Source organism: Mesoplodon densirostris, chromosome 16, assembly GCF_025265405.1.
Source record: "Mesoplodon densirostris isolate mMesDen1 chromosome 16, mMesDen1 primary haplotype, whole genome shotgun sequence".
NCBI lineage: Eukaryota > Metazoa > Chordata > Mammalia > Artiodactyla > Ziphiidae > Mesoplodon > Mesoplodon densirostris.
Window position 1 is genome coordinate 30,347,085 of NC_082676.1, and position 20,338 is coordinate 30,367,422.

Genomic DNA, 20,338 nt, shown 5'->3' on the forward strand with positions numbered 1-20,338 from the left:
TGCACCATACAGAAAGAGAAAGTGTAGTGGACTCTGACAACAACAGTAAAGGAGAAAGAAAATATCAATACTTCCCGTCACAAGAAAAGATTTTGTTTTTTAAGGACAAGATAATTTGAGCATGTTTGAAGGGCTAAGGAAAAAGAACCAGAGAAGGGAGTAGATTAAAGAAGTAAGAAAAAGAATGTTTGCTGCAGCAAGGTTTGAGAGCTTTGGAGAGCAGCCATACTGCTGCTGTGTAGATGCGAGCCATTTCCTGTTAACCTCAAGTGTTGGTAAAGTCACATGAAACTTCACAGCCTGAGCTCAGTTTTGCTGTGGGGAGTGGTGGAATAGGCTGGTTCCACTTCTGGCCTGGAGGAGCAGTGCCTCCTGAGGCCAGGGCATGGCTCCATGCCAGTCTGTCCCACGGTAGGGCCATGTGTTCCATTTTCCTGTCTCATCCTGCACATCACCATGTAGGAAACTGTAGCAAAACATAACCTGCAAACCAGAATGCCAGTGCTAGGGCCTAGGCTGAACAACGGGTTTCACGTAGGAATAGGAGGGATGTGTGGGTGGAGAGCTGGCTGTTGTGCAGTTCAGCTTCACCAGGCTTAAGGGGATGCAGAATGAGGAAGGTCAGGACCTGGGTATGAGGTACATCGTAGAATTTTAGAATTCTGTGCTCTGTGAAGAGAAGCTTCACAAGTACATGAGGGCCTTTCTTTGTTTCCCACGGACTGCAAGGTGCCCAAACTATGAGATAGCTGCCATGGGAATATTCATCCCACCACAAGGCTTATGTCAGACAATGTTCTGGTTATCTATTGGTGAGTAACAAACCTCTCTAAAACTTGGAGGCTTAAAACAGCAGCCAGTTTATAATTTCTCAGGATTTTGGATAAGGCATAGTAGGAAAGACTTCTCTCTGTTCTACATAATGTGGAACGGCCCAGATGGCTGGAACAATGGCTTCTTCCCTCAGTGACTTTGTCCCTCAGCTGGGATGGGTCCACCAGTTTCTTGTGTCTGGGATCTCAGTTCTTGGTGATAACTGGGTTCCTACTTTTCCTCCATGTGGTCTCTCTGCAGCAACGTGGAAGAGCAGCTGCAGCTCAGGACTATCAAGAGCTCAAAATCAAGATTGCTAGGTTGTTCTTAAAGGCTCAGAACTGGAACCGGCACAGCATCACTTGCCCCACATTCTTCTTCAGTTAAATCGAGTCACAGGTCCGTCCAGATTCCAGGGTCGGGGACCACACAAGGTTGTGCTGCCAGGAGGCATGTTTCACTGGGGGGCACCAAAGTAACAAACTACCTGACAAGAAGGGATCCAGGGGCAGAATTGTGTGTGAGGTGGGGAGAGGGGGGATGCTCCAGCTCCTAATTTTATGCTGCCCTTTCTTCAGAGATGATTGGAGGGCAAATAGCGGGGAGCAAGGTAACCTCAAACTGCCTGTACAGAATTAAAGGTGTGTGGTCTGGTCTGCTACTTAATAAGCCTGTATCAAGGGAGGCCGCACTGTGTGCCTTCAGTTCTAGGCATTTATTGAGCATAGCCAATGCGCTAGGTTCTTAACATAGGTGTTACTTCGTTAACCTATACTACAGAGGACAAAGCAGAAGCTCAAAGGCAGCACTGCTACAGTACCGCACTTAGCGTCACACCACGACGCTGACTCCTAGGCCCTTTGTGCCCCGCAGCGAGAGTTGGGGTAGAGCGATGACCGGAGCCGGGGTCTTCGGGACCGCAGCGCTCAACTCTGCCGGCCTGGTTAGCAGAGGGACCGGATCCGAGGCAGCCAACGGGAATAGGGTGCTTCAGGACCGCTACGCAGGGGCCGCCTCGCCGGGCGAAGGGATAAAACTAGAGCACTAGGGCGCTTCGTTATAGAGGTCGGAAAGGCCTCGCTTAAACCCAGGCTCCGCGTTACACGTCTGCCTCCAGGGCCCCGCGTGCCCCGCCCACGCACGCATGCGCCGACCCCGCCTCCCGCGCAGCTCCGGCCCCGCCCTCAGGATTGACCGCCCGAGCCACCGTCCAGACAGTCCCGCCCCGCACGGCCAGGGGAAGGAGAGCCGGTCGTGCCCTGTGGTGTGCGCGCGCGCGTGCGCGCGTGTGTGTGTGTTTGTGTGTGTGTGTGTGTGTGTGTGTGTGTATATGTGTTCGTGGGGCACCGTCTCAGCCCCGGGAAGATGGTGGCGGCGGCGGCGGCGACTGAGGCGAGGCTGAGGAGGACGGTGGCGACGCCAGCGCCCGGGAGCAGGAACAGCAGGCGGTGCCGGGACTGGGACGCGACCAGGGCTGGGAGGCCAGGGCTGGGGACCCGGCTGCGCCTCCCACGGCGGCGGCGGCGGCTGCTGCTGTTGCTGCTGCTCCCGCCGCTGCTGCTGCTTCCCTGGCCGGCTGAGGCCGCGGCGGCAGCGACGGCGGTGTCGGGCTCAGCCGCAGCCGAGGCCAAGGAATGCGACCGGCCCTGTGTCAACGGCGGCCGCTGCAATCCTGGCACTGGCCAGTGCGTCTGCCCCGCCGGCTGGGTGGGCGAGCAATGCCAGCACTGCGGGGGCCGCTTCAGGTGAGTGGTGGTGGGGGGGGTGTCGGAGGGTAGGGCTCAGCCAGAGGCCGAGGCTTATGGGCCGCTCGAGACGGCCCCAGGCCGGAGGCGGCTGCCCGACAGAAAGTGGGGGGGATAGGGCCGCCCCATGGTGTTTGAGGACCATTTGCTACCTGGGAGATCATCGTCTCTGGCCTGGGGTATTCCTGTAAGATAAGTTGAAAAGGTTCGAGACAAGGGTGGGGGCACCCCAAAGGGGTTTGGGCACGGCGGACTACATGGGACGAAAGCTTAGGATCCCGAAGAGTTTCTAAGCCAGTCTCTGAAACTGGGCCTCTTTCGGAAAAACGAGGTATAAAAGAAAAGGTGAGAGAGTCAGTCTTCCTTAAACACTTCTTTGGAACATTCCCTCGTTCTCTAGAGCCTGATGAGTTCCTGGACTGATTGGAGATGTGGGGTACTCCGAAGAAACAGGGCCCTGGGAGAGATTCGTTGTCTGGAGATAGAAGGGAAAAGGGTAGGATTGTGAGATATTAGAGATAGAAGAACCAGCGGTTATTGGCTAAAGGAAAGTGAAGAAACTAGCCTTTGGAAGCTCACTGGAGGAGGCGGATTGGAGCAAGGTCTGTCATGGAGAGGGCATCGAAGGAGGTTCCTGTTTGCCCTGGTTTCTGGAGAATATGGAGTTCTGAGTTGGCCTGGTTCAGGGCAGTACCTCTTGGAGAGATCATTCATTAATTAATTAGCAGTTAACTATTATTTGCTTTAGTTGTGCAAGGATTTCTGGATAATACAAACAAATAGGTTAGCCAGACTTTGGCCTAGTCCACAAGGAGTTTGGAATATAGCTAGAGAAAGATTTGTACATAGATAACCATAATCATAAGGGCTACAGAGTCATTCATGCTTTTGGCAGATATTTAGTGAACTTTTTTGATGTCAGATATGGAAGAGTGGGGAAATATGAAGAACAAGATGGACAGGGTCCTTGCTCTCATAGATCTTACATTCTAGTGGGGAGACAGACAAGAAGTAAATAAGTGAAACAAAAGAACAAATAATTTTAGGTAATGGTAAGTGCTGTCAAGAAGGTAAGTCAGGATGGCCTGATAGACAATTATAACCAGTTGGTAACTTTAGGAAAAGGCACTCATTTGAAGTGACATTTGATCTGAGACCTGAATGAGGCAAGGGAGAACCTGTGGGAATTCAGGGGCAGAGAGGGTGTGACTAGCTGAGGGAATACAAGGGATATTTTGAGGAGGAGGTGACTTTGGATTTGAGCACTTGAGGATAGTAGGATTTGGAAGTGTGGCACTGGGAAAAAAATTTCAGATGGAACAAAGGATGCAAACAAAATTGTGGAGACCAGAAAGTAAAGTATTGCTAGTGCCAGGGTATATAGAAGAGAATTGTGAGAGAGAAGTTTGGAACCGTAGAATTACAGACTCACTGCTGCTGTTGCTGTCAGATCTTCAAGGGAACACGGAGAACGTTGAAGAGCTGAGCTCTTTGTCGTTATGGAGAAAGCAAGTTATTTCAAGACTAGTGTACTGTAGGGCCAGCCTTGTACCTTTACTTAGGGTTCTGGGTAATGTGGTTCTGGCTTATGAACTACATTAATCTACACAAACTTGTTGAGGGCTACTCTGGGTTAGGTTATGAGATTATAGTGGTTAACGAGACAGACACAGTCCTGCTCTTAACGGAGCTTACATTCTGGCTTGGGAACAGTAATCAATTTCTTATGATTTTTCTTAAAGCTATGGAAGTGAAGAGGAGGGGGCAAACAGAGGACTTGATTTAGTTTGGAAAGGTAAGGTTAGTGTCTGAATAAGTGGCTTTTGAGTTGAGATCTGAAGTGTGAAATGCCACCACCTACATGGGAGGTGGGGTGCTGAGGGGCCAGTATGTACAGAGGCTTGGAGATGAGAGGGAACATGGCAGGATGGATAGAAAGCCAGGTGGCTGGAGCAGAGAGAGCAAAGGGGAGCATGGCAAGACTGGCGAGATAGGCAGGAGCCAGGCCTTGTGGAGCCCTGTTGGTTGGGTTGAGAATTTTGACCTTTAGCCTGTGAGCGGTAGAATAGCATAGTTCATCACGTTTTCATGACGTTACAGGCTTTTAGGTTGGCGCCAGAGCAGGAATGGCCTTTGAAGATGGGGCCAGAGCATTTTGAATTTGAGGAACTTCCACAATCAAGTGAATGGATGGTTGGGTCAGAGGAGAGTTCTTCAAGTTCTGAAAATCTGGGATGCTTTAGTAGACCATGGGGGTCCACAGGGTGGGGAGGGATATATATAGCTAGATCAGTCTGTCTGTAATGTTCAGAGAAGGTGGACTCACTTTAAGCATGAGAGATGGTGGGCAACTAGATTGGAACTGTTGACCTGGGTCAGGACAGCAGTAATGAGAACTTGAGATAAGCTGTGGGAATGGAGGCAGGGTTAGGTGCTCGGTGGTATTGTAGAGGTGAATGACAGATCTTTCTTTGAAACTGGCTTGCTCTTGGGAAGGGAGAGGGGGATGGTGAAGGAAAGAAAACTAGATCCTATCTTAGGTGATTGAGAGGACGGTGTTACCATGAACAGACACAGGGACACAGGAGGAGCAGATTTGAGATGTTTAATTTTGCACATACTGAGATTGGAGTGTTTACAGGGTTTCTACCTTGTGGGACAGGTGTAAGCATTGGAGTCATCTACATATAGAGAAAGCAGGTCCAAGTGTCCACGTGGACAGTCCAGAGGATTGGAGAAAAGCTACTTGTTAGGGGGAACAGCCAGTCCTGACACTGGTTGTCTCAAATGGCATCATCCATGAGTGAAGGGGCTCCCCTGGTTGTTGTGGACACTCCACTTGAGCCAGTTCCAGCTGGTGTCAGTGCTCTTTCCTGGGCAAAGAGTTATGACCTTTATTCTGATAATTTCATTATATTTTGTGGGCTTCTGGAATTTGCATTTCAAAAAAAGGAAAGTAAGGGACTTCCCTGGTGGTCCAGTGGTAAAGAATCCACCTTCCAATGCAGGGGACGCAGGTTCGATCCCTGGTCAGGGAACTAAGATTCCCCCATGCCGCGGGCAACTAAGCCCACACCACAACTACTGAGCTCGCACACCTCAACCGGAGAGCCCACATGCCGCAAACTACAGAGCCCACGTGCTCCGGAACCTGCACACCACAACTAGAGAGAGAAAACCCACACACCACAACTAGAGAGAGAAAACCCACACACCACAACTAGAGTGAAGCCCGTGTGCCCAGCAAAAGATCCCACATGCCTCAACGAAGATCCTGCATGCTGCAACTAAGACCCGATGCAGCCAAAGATAAATAAATAAATAATAAATCTTAAAAAAACCAGAAGCAATATTAAAAAAAAGTGCAAGTAAGAGAAACTTACATTTCTAGGCTTTAAAAAAAAACCTTTCATTAAATTTTTAGTTGTAGGATTTTTTAGGGAAAGAGTGAAATGTTGGTTTTCATTATGTGTTGGTATGTGTCTTGATTTAACTTACAAACCTCTTTATTATTAAACTTCGAGACATTAGAATGAATACCTGCTGGTTTGGGTCAGCATTAGGTTGGTGTGATTTTTAAGCCTTTTAGTTCCATAAATCCTGTGTTACAATTGCTGTTATAAGGTCCTTTTCATTAATTGAAAGGAACGTAGGATAATAAGAGAGTTAGATTTCACTAAAGTTATCATACTGAGTCCATACGACATGCCATGGACCCGGTCAGGCATTTTCATGTATATTGTGCCATTTAATCTTCAGGACAACTCTGAGGGTATTGTTTACAATTTGGATTATTGTGTGGTTATAGTTAGAAAATCACTTAATTTTTTTCCCCAAATGTAAGATACTATAGAAATGATTAATTACAGAGGATAAAGTTAATGGTGTCAGTTTAATAAAAATAACTATGAAATCTTTGGTGGATGATTTCTAAAGCAGTGCCACTTCCATTCATTTTTATGTGATTCAGTAATCATGTTTTTCTACTTGTGATATCACCATCGCAATTTTTCTTTGGAGGATAAATATATCCCATTAAGTTAGAAAATAAAGATGTTAAGCTCATTTATGAAATTAATATGCATTTAATTCTTTTAAGTTCCTGTATACAACTTCTGGGAGGTTAGAATACAATAACCTGCTGAATTAGAGCCTTGTAGTTGCCCATGATATTAATACTGTCTATAGAAGCAAAAGAAAGGCATTTATTGAGCATCTGTTTTGTGCCCAGCACATTGCAGTAATAGTAGCAGTAATAGTTGCAGTAGTAGCTGCTTCCATTTTTCTAGCATTTCTCCATTTTTTCCAGGTGTTGTGTCAAGGGCCTTTTAGAAATTATTCTTTTTAATCCTTAGAGTGAAGTTATTCCCATTTCACAGTTGGGTAAGCCAAAGCTTGGAGATACAGAGTAACTTGCCCAAGGTTACACAGCTTGTGAAAAATTGAGATTTGAACTCAGGCCTTGTCTAATTCCCAAACATATGTTTTCCATTGTACCATTTGGCCTCTCATTTTTTCTGAGTCTAGTCATCCTTTATGGACATTATTTGGAAGGGCTGACATAATCCCAATACTCTGAGAAACAAAGGAGGGAAAATAGGTTTGTTACAATAGGAAAGCTAGCATAAAAAAAAAAATCTTAATTTACTTGAATCTGTCTGGCTACTGGCCTGAGGATATAAATATATGCTTTTCTAACTAGTGAAGTGAAAATTCTGGAAAATAAAATTTGATAAAAGAAGGTAAAATAAATACTTACTTTGCTTACAGTAATTACTAAGAAGTATTAACCTGAAGCCCTAAATTTATGTTCATGAATCAAATTTAGACTTGTCTGTTTTTCCCAGTAGAATATAAGCTCCATGAGGCAGGAATTTTTATCTGTTTTGCTCACTGTTATATTCCCAGAGCCTAGAGCAGTGGCTGAGACATAGTGCTCAATAACTGTTGTTGAATGAAGGAATGAAGTTCTGCTATATATTCTTTATGACTTAAAAAAAAGTCATCTGTACCTATATGACTGCCGTGTTTGTCTTTTGCCCTTTTATTTCTCCTGAATTTCATTGTCTTGTCTTCCACTGTTTGCTGGGCATCTTTATTGGGATGTTGTGCTGTCCACCTCATACTAAGCCACATCGAAGACCAAACTTCTTATCCTCATTGAAAAAAATAGTGTTTTCCTTTGTACTTCCTTATTTCAGTAGCAAATTCTACTTTAGATAACCAAAGGTCAAAACTTAGGAGTAATCTTTTGCTCTTTCTGTTTATTCTCCCTTCTCTAAAGTCTTAGAAATGTGTTCCTTTCCATTCTTCCTGCTGCCATCCTAGTGCACCTGGCCCTTCACCTTATTGCTGACCTGCCTCTGTTGCACCCTGACTGGTTTCTTGCACCTCCAGAATACATTCTACCCTGTGTCATATAATCCCCTGAGAACATGTATCACTGTCTTGCTCAGAAACCTTCCTAACATACAGAGGGACCTAGGGCCAGATCATTAAACTCCATACCAAGGAGTTTGGGCCTTATCCTCTTGTTTTGTTTTTGTATTTTATTTTGTTTTATTTTATTTTTTAATTTATTTTGGCCATACTGCATGGCTTGCAGGATCTTAATTCCCTGACCAGGGATCGAACCCGTGCCCTGAAAGCACAGAGTCCTAACCACTGGACCACTAGGGAATTCCCTGTTTTTGTTTTTTGATTGAAATACAATTTATGTACAATATTATGTTAGTTTCAGGTGTACTACATAGTGATCTGACATTTGCATACATTATGAAATGATCACCATGATAAGTTTAGTAACTATCTGTTCCCATACAAAGTTACTGTAGTATTATTGACCATATTCCTTATGCTGTATATTACATCCCTGTGGCTTATTTATTTTATAATTGGCTGTTTGTAACTCTTAATCCCCTTCACCTATTTTACCCCTACCTGGGCCTTATCCTCTTGGAATTGATAACATGGTCTAAATTACTGACTTTAATACCGTATCTCCCAATGTTCCAATCATGTTGGGCACATGATCCAAACCCTAAGTTACCGCGGGCAGTAGTTTTAACTGGTTTCTTTGATACCGCATAACTGGGATTGCCAATTTCCAGCTCAGAATCAGGCTGTTCTCACTGCCCTGTACTTTAGCTCTTTTTATCTAGTTTCACATTCAGAGGCTCATTAATTGTCACTCTATTTGTAAATTGTATTGGATACAATTTCTATCAAAGTTCTTTTATTGACAGATGCCCAACTCAGACAAGCTTAAGAGAAAAAGATGGGAGAGATTTATTGATTTATGTGACAGAAAAGTCCAGGGGATATTGTTGGCTTCGTATGTGGGTAGATCCAGGTGACCAGTTGGTCTCTCTCCTTCTTTCTTTACTGGCCTCACTTTCGGGCAGGCTCTCTTCATGTGACGTCTCCAGGAGCTACATCAAACTGGAAAGAGTAACTTTTCCTTAGGAGCGTGTAACAGATAAGGAAGGGTGAGAGTCTCGCTGGTTGGTCCCTTGTCCTTTACTGAAGCAGTCACTGTGGCTAGTGTCCTGGGAATGTTCTGACTGATCAGACTTGAGTTGAGTACCTCTCTGGAGCTGGGGGATGAGGGTCCAACTCCATAGACGTCAGGACTGAGAAAGGGGAAGGAAAACGGAAAACACACTTATTGTCACCAGAAAGTGGGGCCAGTACCGGGCAAGTGAAGACAGTGACATCCCTGCGTATTCTTAGAACCTGCTGTTTGGTGAATACTCAGTAAGTGTTGATGATGAAAATTGGGATTGGTCTGGAAAATATTGTATCATGTAATGAGATGCTGGTCCCCCAGTTTATCAGAAATTCACTCCATGAGGGACCCACTATGTGGAATGTTGAGGTTACTGCAGTGAAGACTGTTCTGTGTTGAGATTAAGTGTATTGATAATAGAGCCAAGTCATTGAATGGCAGTTATTCATCCCTTGATTTTGTGACAGGGAAAAAAGAGAGGATTATGGGAAGAATCAACAAAATATGTGCTTATGTTGTGTGAATTTATGTTATTTTGGGTGGAAACTTTATATAAAATACTTACATAACAGACCTTTTAAGCTTTTGGCTGATTCCTGGAAGGGTTTACTTAGATGAAAAGGTAAAAATATGTTTATTGAGTAAAAAGAAAAATTTAGCATGAATGTCTTAATATAATTGCCTAATATGTTTGCAAGCAGTTTTCTGACATTTAAACTTTACCTCTGTGAAAGGTTCCCAAGATAGGCAAATGCATTTTATTTACTACAATATAGAAGACAGATAAATATAGGAAAAAAGCAGAGTATGTTTACGATCAAAACAGTTTTTACTAATTGTGATTAACTTATTTAATAAATTTGTAGGTTATCTTTATCTTGAGAATTAAATATAGAAGTAGGTACCTGTTAGCGTGGTTGAACAGAAATCATATTGGTTTTTCTCTTTAAATACAATCTTGTTTCTAAAACTGAAATGAAACTGTGGTTGTACTTTCCCCAACGATTGTATCTAGAAATTCATCAGCCACTAACTTATTATGAAACTTGTTTCTCATTTATACTCTTTACTATTTTCTGTGATTTCCCAAATGCATTGTGGCAAAAGTGACTCATTCATATATTATATACTAATCTAATCCTTCGTCTTGTTACTTTCTTCCTTCCATTTTTCCTTTTCTCCCTATACTTTCAAACTGGCCCTTTATTGTTAGCCTGACTTTTTCTAATTTTTCCTCCTTAGGGTGAATTTCTTTTATTTACCTTGCTTTTTTCTTTTTCCTCATTTTATTGATGTCATATCCCTTTAACTGCTTTTCTTTTAACACGTGAGACCCTGGTTCGATTTCATCCTTTCAGTTTTTAATTCTTTAAGTTTTCTGTTTTTTCAAGTACATTTTGAGTGAACCTTAATTCAGGCTATTTATTTACGTGTTTACTTATCTAGAATTCTCTTTCACTTATAGAAGTTAATTTTAGTTATGGCTGAGTTGCCTCTATTTTTTTAGAATTTGACATTAATGGTGTACAGTTATTAGGTTGAATGAATTTTCCAATTAATTCCTCTTGGTACTTTCTGCATTCTAATTAAGAATTTTCTAATTTGTTTATTAGTAAGCCTATAAGCATTAGAGGCTGAAATTGTGTCAGGTGCTCTTAAAGGACACAAAAGTAACCTCTTGACCAGTGTTTCCTATATTTTTTGATTCACAAATCCTTTCACAAAAATGTATAATCTTAAAAAAAATGTATAATCTTGTGGACTATCTTAATTACACATTAAAAAATGTATCCTATTTTTTTTTTTTTTTTTTTTTTTGCGGTATGCGGGCCTCTCACTGTTGTGGCCTCCCCCGTTGCGGAGCACAGGCTCCGGACGCGCAGGCTCCGGACGCGCAGGCTCAGCGGCCATGGCTCACGGGCCCAGCCGCTCCGCGGCACATGGGATCCTCCCAGACCGGGGCACGAACCCGTATCCCCTGCATCGGCAGGCGGACTCTCAACCACTTGCGCCACCAGGGAGGCCCTGTATCCTATTTTTGATAAGGTGATTTTAAATAGTAAAAAGTAATTTCCTATTAAACATTATAACATACATTTTGAATACAATTTGTAATGATATTCACAATATAAAAAGAAAAATTTCTTTTCCCTCTTTAACATGTGGGCACATGTTGTTTAATGTATTTTAAATTAATTGAGTAAGGAGAAGCATTATTTATACACAAATAAAAAGTGACATTTAGTTTGGGGATCGGATATATATTAAAATAGAGATTGTTTTGGCTCTGCTTTATACTATAGAAATAGACAACTTTCCTGTCCTCATGTTTGATATTCATGCATTTGTGCTTTAAAAATTATTTCTTAGAATTCTTTTGTGTTTTGTTTCTAAATGATGAAATGATAGTGGTTTTCAGCTGTTTGTAAGCATTCCTTTGCAAATAGCATACTTCCTGTGTGGATGGTTTTTCAAAATTGAATGAAAAGGCCAAATTGGCTGTAATTGTCACTTAATTTTCCCCTTTCACATTGGTTTTTGAAATACTGGAGACATCTTGCAAAGTTATACAGGGATTTTAATCAGAAGGTTTAGCAAGATGATCTTGAGGCAAATTGCAGAATTAGATTAATTTCATGCCCTTCCCTAACATGTATTTAAATATCATGTCTTATGCGTCTCTTTTAATAGATGCCATTGCTGTCTTTTAATTGGAGCATCATTTGGACTATTGGTTGAGAAACACTGACCAACCCTGACCAAGTAACTGGTTGCTCTGGTGCATGTATTTGGTGCTGGTTCAGTCTCTGAGCTAACTTTAACTTCCTTTTAACATGAAATATTTTAAGCTTGTGGAAGAGATACAAAGAATAATAAAATGAACATCTGTGTACTTGCAACCTAGCTCTTCTGAATTCCTTCATATTAATATTACTACATAATAATATAAGTTGTGTAATATAAAATATTACAGATATCACCAAGGTTCCTATATTACTCCTTCCTAATTCTGTTTACCTTAACTCTCCCCAGAGGTAACTAGTGTGGTGAAGTTGATGTTTATTATTTCTCTTGCATGTTTCTGTTTTACTACAGATACACACACACACACACACACACACGCACACACACACACACACACACAATGTCTTGTTTCCAAAAACAAGATCATGTTTTCAAACTTTATAAAAAGTAATCTTTCTGTAATATGTTTTTTTCCCCACTCCTAAACCTATTTTTTTATGCTTTTGAGATGCTTGTGTTGATAAATGTAGTGCTAGTTGATTTCATAGCTATATTCATTACAGAATTCCAATTTATTTACCTATTTTTCTGCTGCTTGGCATTTAGATTTTTCCAGCTTGTGCTGTTATGAACAGTGCTACAATTAACATTTTTACATATCTCTTTGTGTACCTGTGTATGATTTTTCTCTAGGGCTTTGATCTTCAAACTTTTGAAGTACCTCCAAAATATTTAAAAATTCTATTTACTTCCTTGAATACTTTTAGGTTGACATGCAGTTGACATACACCATTTTAAAAAAATGTCTTTATGTAGTTGCAAAGAATGTCATTTCTGGTGTATTATAAATAGAGTTACTGAAAAAACCCATTATATTACTTTACAAAATTTATTGGGTACCTGCAAATTTTATAGCAGTTTGTTAACCATTCTCACTCTTTTTTTTTTAAACATCTTTATTGGAGTATAATTGCTTTACAATGGTGTGTTAGTTTCTGCTTTATAACAAAGTGAATCAGTTATACATATACATATGTTCCCATATCTCTTCCCTCTTCCGTCTCCCTCATTCTCACTCTTTTTAAAAATACGTATTTAGGGTCTTCTTTGACAGTCAATTTTTGCAGTGTCCCTTTTTTTTTTTTTTTGCCTGAATTCTTATTTTCATTCTAATTCCTCTGTACAATTTTTCCCCCCTGGGTTATGAATTCTGTCCACTGATCTAGATGTCAGATAACATAAAACTCACCATTTTAAAGTGTACAGTTACGTGATTTTTAGTGTATTCATGAAGTTGTGCAACCATCATCACTATCTAATTCCAGAATATTTTCATTATGCCAAACAGAAACCCTGTACCTGTTTGCAGTCACTCCCCATTCCTCCTTCCTCCCAGTGCCTGACAACCACAATCTACTTTCTGCTTATGGATTTTCTATCCTAGGCATTTGTGGTCATTTGTGACTGACTTCTTTTACTCAGTGTAACGTTTTCAAGATTCATCCATGTTCTATCATATATCAGTACTTCATTCCTTTTTATGGCTGAATAATATTCCATAGTATACATATACCACATCTTATTTATCCATCCATTAGTTGATGGACATTTGGGTTGCTTCCACCCTTTGCCTATTATGAATAATGCTTCTGTGAACATTCATGTACAAATTTTTGAGTGGACATATGGGTATGTCTCTTGGGTGTTTGCCTAGGAGTGGAATTGATGGGTCCACGGTAACTCAATGTTTACTTTTTGAGGAAGTGCCAAACTTTTTCACAGCAAATGTACCAGTTTACATTCCTACCAGCAGTGTATGAGAGTTGTATTTTCTCCATGTTCTCATCAATACTTATTTTCTGAGGTTTTATGTATTCATTCATTCATTTATTTTTAAAAAAAATATTTATTTGGTTGCATTGGTCTTAGCTGCGGCACGCGGGATCTTTCTTGCGGCATGTGGAATCTTTCATTGCAGAGCGAGGGCTCTTCATTGCAGTGCACGGGCGTCTCTCTAGTTGTGGTGTGGGGACTTCTCTCTGGTTGTGGTGCGCAGGCTCGGTAGTTGCGTCACGTGGGCTCTCTAGTTGTGCGCGCGTGCTTTGTTGCCCAACGGCATGTGGGATCTTAGTTCCCCAACCAGGGATCAAACCTGTGTCCCCTGCATTGGAAGGTAGATTCTTAACCACTGGACTACCAGAGAAGTCCCATACATTTATTGTTATAAAATTATTTATATAAATAAATGAATGAATGGCCATCCTAGTAAGTACAAACTGGTATCTCATTATGGCTTTGATTTGTATTTCCCTAATGACTGTTGGTTTTTAGTATCTTTTCATGTGCCTGTGTGGCCATTTGTATACCTCCTTTGGAAAAATGTCTACTCCAATCATTTGACCATTTTAAAAATTATTTGTCTTTTTATTGTTGAGTTGTAAGAGTTCTTTTTATGTTCTGGATATTAGACCCTTGTCAGATATATGATTTGCAAATTATTTCCTCTCATTTTGTTGGTTGTTTTTCACAAGAACAACCTTGATAATGCTTTGTACATACAAAAGTTTAAAATTTTGATGAAGTCTAATTTTTCTTTTTTTTTTTTTTTTTGTTCATTTGCTTGTGCTTTAAGTGTCTTTCTTATCTAGGAAACCATTTCCTAATCCAAGGTCATGAAGATTTACACCTGTGTTTTCTTTTTAAGAGTTTTATAGGGTTAGCTTTTACATTTTGGTCTTTGATCCATTTTGAATTAATTTTTGTACATGCTGTGAGGTAGTGGTTCCACTTCATTCTTTTGCATGTGGATATCCAGTTGTTCCAGCACCATTTATTGAAGAGACTATTTTTCCCCCATTGAATGGTCCTGGTACCCATGTCAAAAATCAGTTAACTCTAGATGAATGGGTTTATTTCTAGACTCTCAGTTATGTTCCATTGAACTATATGTTTGTTGTTATGTCAGTACCAGACCATCCTGATTAGTTTGTAATAAGTAGTTTTGTAATAAGTTTCAAAATCCTCATATATAGTTTTAAAAAAGTTTTATTTTGAGATAATCATTGATCCATATACAGTTCTAAGAAATGATAGATTTCTTATATCTGTCACCCGTTTCTCTTAATAGTAACATCTTGCATAACCATAGTACAAGAGCACAACCAGAATATTGGCATTGATACAGTCCATCAACCTTATTCAGATTTCACCAGTTTTACGTGCACTAATTTGTGTGTGTATGTGTATTTCCCCCATAGAAGTTTATTCTAATATAGTTCTATGCTTGAAGATGGTTTGAATATCCTATCTTTTCTGTAATAAGGATTTGTAAATAAATGATTTTTTTTCAGATTTCTATGCCCATGAGACCTTACATGCTGAAGATTTTCTTCTGAATTAACTAATTATTACAGTTATTTGTAGTATACAGCTGAGCAAACGACACAAATCTAATACACATTTTTTGAAAAAACTTTTAAACATTTTTATATTAGAAAAGCATCTCTTGTTGAGATGGATAGTACTTTTAAAAATCTGTGATGAGGGGGCCTCCCTGGTGGCGCAAGTGGTTGAGAGTCCGCCTGCCGATGCAGGGGATACGGGTTCGTGCCCCGGTCTGGGAGGATCCCATGTGCCGCGGAGCGGCTGGGCCCGTGAGCCATGGCCGCTGAGCCTGCGCGTCCGGAGCCTGCGCGTCCGGAGCCTGTGCTCCGCAACGGGGGAGGCCACAGCAGTGGGAGGCCCGCATACCGCAAAAAAAAAAAAAAAAAAAAAAAATCTGTGATGAGGGACTTCCCTGGTGGCGCAGTGGTTTGAGAATCTGCCTGCCAATGCAGGGACACAGGTTCGAGCCCTGGTCTACAAGGATCCTACATGCTGCAGAGCAACTAAGCCCGTGCACCACAACTACTGAGCCTGCGCGCCTAGAGCCTGTGCTCCACAAGGAGAGAAGCCACCACAATGAGAGGCCCCCACACTGCAGCGAGGAGTAGCCCCTGCTCGCCGCAACTGGAGAAAGCCCTCATGCAGCAATGAAGACCCAACGCAGCCAAAAAAAAAAAAAAAAAAAAAAATCTGTGATGAAATAATTTACTGTTAGAATGAGACACAGTTTAGTGTAAATATTAATCCCTTTCCCCCCTTTGGTAAATGTAAAACTAATAAACCTTGTTAACATAAATAAGTTTTTTTTATTATTTTAAAAAATATTTATTTATTTATTTTTTGGCTGCATTGGGTCTTAGTTGCAGCACACGGGATCTTTCGTTAGTTGTGGCGCGCAGGCTTAGTTTCCCTGTGGCATGTGGGATCTTAGTTCCCTGACCAGGTATCGAACCTGTGTCCCCTGCATTGCAAGAAAGATTCTTAACCACTGGACCACGAGGGAAGTCCCAAATAAGTATCTTTAAATGGAAGGAACTTTGTTGTGGCAGGGTCTCTCAAGTATTTGAACTCCTTTTAAATTATATGCCAAAAGTCAAATGATAGTCTTTCATCGAAAATTCGTTTTAAGTATGTACCAGGCAACAGCTGAGTTATATCTGCCTTCAGTTTTGTTGTAAGCGAAAACTTGGAAACCACCTGACTTTCAAAAGGATTTGTTACCTATTCATTAGGAGTAAAATTGCTGGGTCAGAGCACTTCAATTTTAGATATTACTAAATTGTTCTTAAAAGGGATTGGTCTAGATTTTACTCCCATGTTTGGGTTCATTTTACTCGTTCGTGTTTGGGTGTTCTAGTTTTTTTTTTCACTCCAATCTGATGGGTATGAAATTGTATATGGTGGTTTTATTTTGCATTCTCTTGATTACTAGTAAGGGTGACTATTTTTCAATATGTTTAAAGGCCATATTTGGTTTATGTTCATTTGAATTGCTTTTTCTTGCCTTTTGCCCATTTGTCATTTGGGTTGATTTTTAAATTAGTTTATAGGAGTTCTTCATATATTCTGTATATTAATCCTGAGATTATATATGCAGCAATGATCTTTTAGTAAATGGCTTATTTTATTTCACAGTTTAAAATTTTTACCTATAATTGATTGGATAAATAATTGATAAGAAGGAACAAATATTACAGAAGAATTCTGAATATTATAAGCAGATACTTCCCCGTCTAGGATGCGGAGCTTAATTTCTCTCCACTGCCCTCCTTGAGTATAGGCCATATTTAGTGAATCTTATCCAAAGAGTAGAATATGGAGACGGGAAAAATAGTAACTTTACAGTGGAGAAACTTGGCAAGCACTACCTTGACCAAATGATCAGGGTTAACATTGCTGTGGTAAAATGTGTTGATATCATGTGCCCTCTGATATCATGTGATTAGGAGGGTATATTGCTTCTGTGGCATTTTCCCCAAAGCCCCATAACCCCAAGGTAATCATGAGAAAAACATCAGACAAATTGAGGGACATTCCACAAAATGCTTGATAGTACACTATCTCAAAACTGTCAAGGTCATGAAAAACAAGGAAACACTAAGAAACTGTCATAGACCAGGGGAGACAAAGGAGACATGATGAATAAATGTAATGTGGTATCCTGGAACAGAAAATAGTATATTAGTGTAAAAACTGGAGAACTTGGAACAAAGTCTGGCATTTAAGGAATAGAAAAGTACCAATATTGGTTTCTTAGTCCGGCAAATGTATCATAGTAATTTTATATGTTATCATTAGGTCAAACTGGATAAGAAGTGTCTGGGAATTCACTGTATCATCTCTGCAACTTTTCTGTAAATCCAAAATTATATTTTAAAAAAATTTATTAAGAAGTTTTTACTTAATTTTGTTGAATCTAAGATGCCATCAATTATAAGATACGCCATTATTTTATGTACTACTAAGAAAGAAAAATGTTTCTAGTGTTATTACGATATTGGTATCAGTTCTAAGAAGCACCTTGATTTCAGAGATATTAAATGAGAAAAGAAAGGCATGTCTTCGAACAGATGAAATATGGCCTTTTTTAAAATTGGTAATGCATTCAAAAGCTACAAAGGGATATATGATAGAAAGTTTTCCTTTCCCTCTCTGGGAATAGTCTGTCATCAGTTGTGTAGCTTTCCAGATATGTTAGCAGCATATATAAACAATTGCATATTTTGTATGTTCTTCCTCCTTCCTTTTTACATAAGAATGGCATATTTCCCCAATGATCTGTACTTTGCTTTTCCCTCTCCATCCTCACCGAGCAGCATATCTTAGAGATTCATACCAGTACGTTTGAAAAAAAAAATTCTGTGGTATTCCATTGCATGGTTGTGTCTTAATTTATATAAAGGTGTTGAATGACCTTGTACACATGTCATTTCACACATTTCTGGGTGTATTTTTAGGTTTAGTTCTCAGAAGTAAAATTGCTTTATCAGAGGGATATGTGCATTTTAGATTTTGTTAGGTATTGCCAAAAAGCTTTCCATAGAGATTTAGCCAACTTGCATTACCACCAGCAATTATGGCTTGTCTTTAACCTTCTTTATGGTGTGTTTTTAACAGAAATTTAAATTTTAATGTAGTCAATTTTATCACTTTTTTTCTTTTATGGCTTGTGCTCTTTTTGTTATATTAAAAGATTCCTTTCCTTTACTAACCTTGTCAAGATATTCTCCTGTATTTCTTCCTCAATGTTAAAAAATATTTGCTTTTTCACTTTTTGATCTTTCTTCTACCTGTAACTTATTTTTATGTATAGTTTGTTATGACCTAATTTAGTTATTTTTATTTGGTAAGCAGTTGTCCCAGTCCCATTTATATAATAGTATACTTTCCTCCCTACAGATTTGAAATACACCTTAGTTACATAAAACTTCAAATTTTTCTTGGTTGTTTTTAGCCCTTGGTTCCTTTTATTTCAACAAAAATCCTTGTTGAGATTTTTGATTGGAATTTCACCTGATATTGAAATTAGCCTGGAGAAGTTCATCATCTTTATCAATAGAGTCTTATCATCTAGAACATGCTTTATACTTCCACTTATTTAGGTATCTTTTATGTCTTTAAGTAAATTCTTATAACTTTTTTCAAAATTTATTGGATTTACCCCTATATATATAATTTTGTTGCTATTGCTAAACCTAATTGATTACTGTAGTACATAGGAATGAAATTTTTTATTTTTATTTTTATCAGTATTATCATTATAACAATAAGCAATATTTAGCTCATAAGTCTCTGTGGTTATCTGGGTGACTTGACTGATCTCTAGTGAGCTTACCTGTATGGGTCTAGGCAGGAGCTTAGCTGGACTTACCTGGTAGGGATGGGGTGTCGAAACTCTCTAATCCTCCTTGAACCAGAAACTGTCTGATTCTTACCATCGTTGTGATGGTAGAAGTGCAAAAGCAGAATTGATTTTCTTATATATTGAACTTATATCTAGGAAACCTTCTGAAATTCTTGTAGTACTTAGAGCTTGTGAATTCTACTAAGTTTTCTATGTTGATAATCATGCTGTCAATAAATTGTAATAGTTTCTTTTTTTAAAATAAATTTATTTATTTATTTTTGGCTGCACTGGGTCATCAATGCTGCACGCGGGCTTTCTCTAGTTGCAGCGAGCGAGGGCTACTCTTCATTGCGGTGCACGGGCTTCTCATTGCGGTGGCTTCTCATGTTGCGGAACATGGGCTTCAGTAGTTGTAGCACGCGGGCTCAGTAGTTGTGGCTCGTGGGCTCTAGAGCGCAGGCTCAGTAGTTGTGGCACATGGGCTTAGTTGCTCTGCAGCATATAGGATCCTCACGGACCAGGGCTCAAACCCCTGTCCCCTGCATTGGCAGGCGGATTCTTAACCACTGCGCCACCAGGGAAGCCCGTAATAATTTCTGATCTGTATACTCTGTGCTTCTTTTTCTTGTCTAATTATTGAATTGTTTAAGGTCTATAGGACATTGTTGAACAGTCTTGTTTCTGACTTCAAAGAAATCTTCTAGAATAGTGCTTGGCACACAGTAGGTGACCAGTGATCATATAGCTTTTATCTTTTAATCTGTTAATGTGTTAAGTTACACTGATAGACTTCCTAATTGTTTGACCATCCTTATATCCCTGAAATGAACTCAATTTGGCCATGATATATTTTTTAATATAGATTTTCTGGATTTGATTTGGTAATATTTTGTTTGGGGTTTTTATATCTATGTTCATGAGGTTTTCTTTTGGCAAGGGTATCACATTTTGTCTGTTGTCTTTAGTTTGTCTTCACCCTTAAATGCTGATATGTTTGGGGACAGAATTTAAGACCGTCTCTATAGAGAACTGGCCAGACCAGGGAGTTGGGCTGAGCTACGGTAGGAGAATAAGCTTGGATGAGAATTTAATCTAGGGCATCATTGGCCTAGGGATAGAAGAGGGACAAAATGGGGATAGAAGAGGGACAAAAATGGGAGTAGTTTTGTAGGCTGAGTGAATGGGGTGAGGTAAAGGAAGAGTTGATAAGTTTTGAAAGATAGGGTGGATGATGACAAAATTGTGGGGGGGAAAAAGAAAAACCAAGAGGTAAAAAGAAGTGGATTTAATTACTTA

The 20,338-nt window shown here is 40.1% G+C and overlaps 1 protein-coding gene across 4 annotated transcripts in view; it reads left to right on the forward strand.

Annotated features, from left to right (window-relative positions):
* The first annotated feature begins 2,024 nt into the window (after positions 1-2,024).
* ATRN (attractin) overlaps positions 2,025-20,338 on the forward strand; it is a 163,522-nt gene continuing 145,208 nt past the window's right edge. For all 4 annotated transcript variants that reach the window (XM_060079049.1, XM_060079046.1, XM_060079048.1 and 1 more), the window contains exon 1: positions 2,025-2,558. In XM_060079049.1, coding sequence (XP_059935032.1) covers positions 2,179-2,558 — 380 coding nt within the window. In that variant the 5' untranslated portion in view covers positions 2,025-2,178. The remainder of the gene's footprint in view (positions 2,559-20,338) is intronic.